Here is a 3,897-nt window from a genome sequence, read left to right as displayed (position 1 = left end):
TGGGACATAAAACAAACTACAACAAGAATTCAATAGACACGACCAGCATATATATTCACGTATATTATTAGTTCGTAATAGGTTATATAATATATTACTTGATTAATTGAAAATTTTTCTTTAAATTTAAAAATCATAATAGGTTATTGTGTGTTTTGCATATAAACGTAAACAGCAATGGTTCATGTTGCTATGAGAGCTTCACTATCATATCCATGTGAATGTCAATTATTTATGCATTTGCCTTCAACAAAATAGTCCATAGAACCAACCAACAATCACATAGCAACGTCAAACAAAGTGTCATCAACAATGGGCCCAAGGCCCAAAACAAACATGCGCCACATCCGTTAACTAGCCTTTTGTATCATGGTCCACTTTCACTAGAGTCCAACCATACGGCCCAAAACAAAGAGTGCTTCTGTTATTCTGTATCGACGACTTGGCTCAAAACAAAGAGCACTACAGCCATGATAGCAAATATAGCATCCTTACAATTGCAACGCAATCCATGTTACCCAGAACCGTCCGATTGGAATCAACTCAGAAATAATTGACCACATGCCACCGGGGCTGAGGGCTTATTAAGTATCCTACAACATCTTATCAATCAAAGCACGAGCTCTCGACTGTCTGATTGGAATCCAACGCAAAAACGTTAATGGGTTTAAAAATAATAATTACAATATCAACGGCCAATATTACTCTAGACACTATGGAGTGATGATTTTACCATGTGGCCAATCCTCCACGTGGCAGAAATACAACAATTCTTGTAGGGAATTTTACACGTATCAGTGCAGCAAAATGACGTAACGTAACGTACCGGCATCTAGACGAAGCCGACATCCTCCGATATTCAACAAATCTGTTGACTAAACCCTAACCTGTCGTTCTCCAGATCGTACTCCACGTAGAAATTTTGCTGCTGATAGTTCCCCAGTATAATAGACGGTCCGCCCGATACGCCTGTGTCGGGGACAACGTCATCCGACACGATTGTCATGCAAACCACGCCTGCCTTACCGAAGAAGGAGTAATAATTCGCCAACGGTAAAGCCATCTCCGCACCTCCTTTGAAGTGAAAAACCAATTCCGGCAGAGATATTGTCTTTTCGGCCGATACATTGAAACAGGGACGCAACCCAGTCATGGTTTCCATATCAGTTGCTCTGCGGTAATGAGATACCTGGTTCTCGAATTCCCCTGCGACCAAGTCGAACACTCGCCTCTCCATGAAGGTGAACGTCGACCCAGAATCTATAATCGTTCCACCATTGCCGTCCGCTCCCAACGTGAGATAATCGTACGGGATCCTGACGCGTTTTCCGCCGACGGTGATTTTTCTGAGGCCGACGTAGTAGTAGACGGAGAATGCGTGTCTTCCGGTGGTTGGGTTCTTCGCGAACGGGGTGTATGTAAGGCCTTTAGTCTTTCCGCCGTCGGAATCTGACCCACCGTGCAACACAAGGGTGCTGCTTTCGGTGGTGTCGTCGAAGCGGTGAGAGACAAGACAGTAGGAGAACCTCTTCAGACCGAGCTGGGAGGGTAATGAGGGTGACCCACGACCGAAGCCGGCGATTCCCGAGGGTTGACGGGAGGAGAAAAGCGAGCATCCGACAATGAAATCGGGTACCTTTGTTTCGGGAAAATCGAGTATGTCTGAGAGTAAAATCCCAGCCGTCGAACCTGAACCATAGATAATTGCGTAAGGTGGGCAGATCTGTGTACAGTTACTCAAATTGGGGTCGCAGTCTCTGCATCTGGATTGAACATCTGGGTCGTGAATCCAACCACATTTTGGGTTTTTGCAGCCCAAAACCTTCGCACTGGAGGATGCTTTAGGGATGAAAATTGGGTCAGTCGTGAGATTCAGACTTGAGAAAGGACAATTCTTGCAGAGATAGCGATGGGTGCAAGGGAACCAGACCAGATCACTACCAGTATCCATGACAAAAGGGATGGTTTGAGCGGGAGTACCGAAGCTGAGCGGAATTGAATAGCCACCATAGCTACGAGCGAACAGAGGAGTTTTGGTGGGATGGGTGTCAGGTGGACTTTTGATGTGTTGGGCTCTGAGTAAAGAGGCGGAGACGAGGTGGGCGACCTTCTCCCATGGATCTGGAGATGGATTGTTGTTGAATTGTGAGAGAGGGACTGTAATGGTTGGCAATGAAGAAATGGAGGAGAAAAGGGAGAACAGAGAAAGGAGAGAGAAGAGAAAAGATGGGGATGAAGAAGCCATGATTTTGCTGTGTGGGAGAGAGGGATGGACTGGACAGGGAGGAGTTATACTGTTATAGGAATGTGAGCATTAGTTGCTTTTTTGTTTCTTATCGAAGTAACCAAGAGAGAGAGACTGAGGAGTCAAGAAGACGCAGAGAAATTGGCAGTGGGGAATCGAATTTGGGGTGGATGATATATAATAATAGGCCATTGCGGGGGTTAGAAATAGCAGAATTGCCATGTCTGTGTCTGTGTAAACTGTAAAGATAAAATCTAGGAATAAATGTTTATCACGGGTTTGCGGGATGACTGGTCTATCAGACTATCAGAGGGGCCTGGCCATCACATGTACTCGGTAGACGACTCACATGGCAAAGAAACTTCATAATTAGTGTTTGGACTGGCTCAACCATTCTTTCAAGTCGAAATAGACATTTAAGAATTTGAGAGAAGGGATTTCAGTTCACTCCGGAGTCTTAGACTTTTATTCCCAATTCCTCACTCCAGTGATGAAATGAATTACTTTGATCAGATGGAAACTCTTTGGATTCCAAGGACATTCACATAATAAGGAGCTGAGCTCTTATCGTGAGAGCATTTACATCTGCCTATCACTCTTAAGAACTCATATTTAACTAGGAAAAATATGATATGATAAAGAAATACAAATTCAACCAGGCTTGCTGTTTGTTTTAATTTAAATCCAGCTCCAAACTATCAACCACTTACACCTATAGTCAGCTTCTCTCCTATCACATATTTTGGTTTTGGGTCAATAGGGCAAATGAGTTGATATGGCCATCAACTACTTACACCCATGCAAAGTGGAAAATTTACCAGTGCTTTTAACCTGCCTTTGACCTGGTGCATGGTCAAAAACCGTCTAATTCAGACGGTTGGACTATTGACCTGTGTGATCCGATGATCGGATCATGGGTTGCACACTATAATTTTACATTTCGATGTTTGATTGAGGTGATTTTTTTTTTAATTTTGAATAGATTTTTGATATCTATGTGTTCTAAGGTGTCATAGGTACTTTGCCCCATTTTTTTTCAAGAATCCCCTTTTGTGGCCTCAAATTACAATTTTTAATATTTTTATAAATAAAAACTTTAAAATAAAATTAAAAAGTATAAATTAAATATAAAATAATACATATATTATATATAGACCATAATTATATATTATTTATTGATAAAATACATATATAATTACATACATAAATATATATATATATATATATATATGCGTGTGTATATATGTGTGTGTTAAATTTGGCATGGTCTGACCCGTTCGATCCAGATGGTCGGACCGGTGATCCATGTCAAGAGGCAAAAATGGTTTGGCCTCTAGGTAGGTTTTTAAAACACTGAAATTTACCACTATATCTAGTGAAGAACAAGGTAAACCGATGATCAAGGGGTTGTTTGGTTGATCGGATTGCAGGGCCTACAAGACTATAAACACTTAAAAGCCTATTTGGACCAGTGCCTACTATCAATTATTGTTAAACAAGCTATAGTTAACCTACCTTTCTCTCTAGTCACAATAATAGTCCCTCGCCTTGCTTTGCTGTACCAGTGCAATTGGACTTTTGTCAAACACCTACTCTACAGAAACTTAAAAGGGCAAATTTGTGTTTTTCTGCAAATTTAGGGATAGAGTTGT

At 41.5% G+C, this 3,897-nt stretch overlaps 1 protein-coding gene across 1 annotated transcript; it reads right to left on the bottom strand.

Annotated features, from left to right (window-relative positions):
• Positions 1–212: 212 nt before the first annotated feature.
• LOC104601365 (Eukaryotic aspartyl protease family protein) lies at positions 213–2,433 on the bottom strand. Its single transcript, XM_010264660.3, has one exon. It carries the CDS (start codon positions 2,243–2,245, stop codon positions 860–862), a length of 1,386 nt encoding a protein of 461 aa, XP_010262962.1. The 5' UTR covers positions 2,246–2,433; the 3' UTR covers positions 213–859.
• Between the last annotated feature and the right edge of the window lie 1,464 nt (positions 2,434–3,897).

The sequence above is a fragment of the Nelumbo nucifera genome, chromosome 2 (genome assembly GCF_055504915.1).
Source record: "Nelumbo nucifera cultivar China Antique chromosome 2, China Antique-T2T, whole genome shotgun sequence".
NCBI classification, from domain to species: Eukaryota; Viridiplantae; Streptophyta; class Magnoliopsida; order Proteales; family Nelumbonaceae; genus Nelumbo; species Nelumbo nucifera.
This window is presented reverse-complemented; position numbering and strand designations above follow the sequence as displayed.

Coding starts and splice junctions, on each gene's coding strand:
- LOC104601365 (XM_010264660.3), bottom strand. CDS start 2,245: ATGGCTTCTTCATCCCCATCTTTTCTCTTCTCTCTCCTTTCTCTGTTC.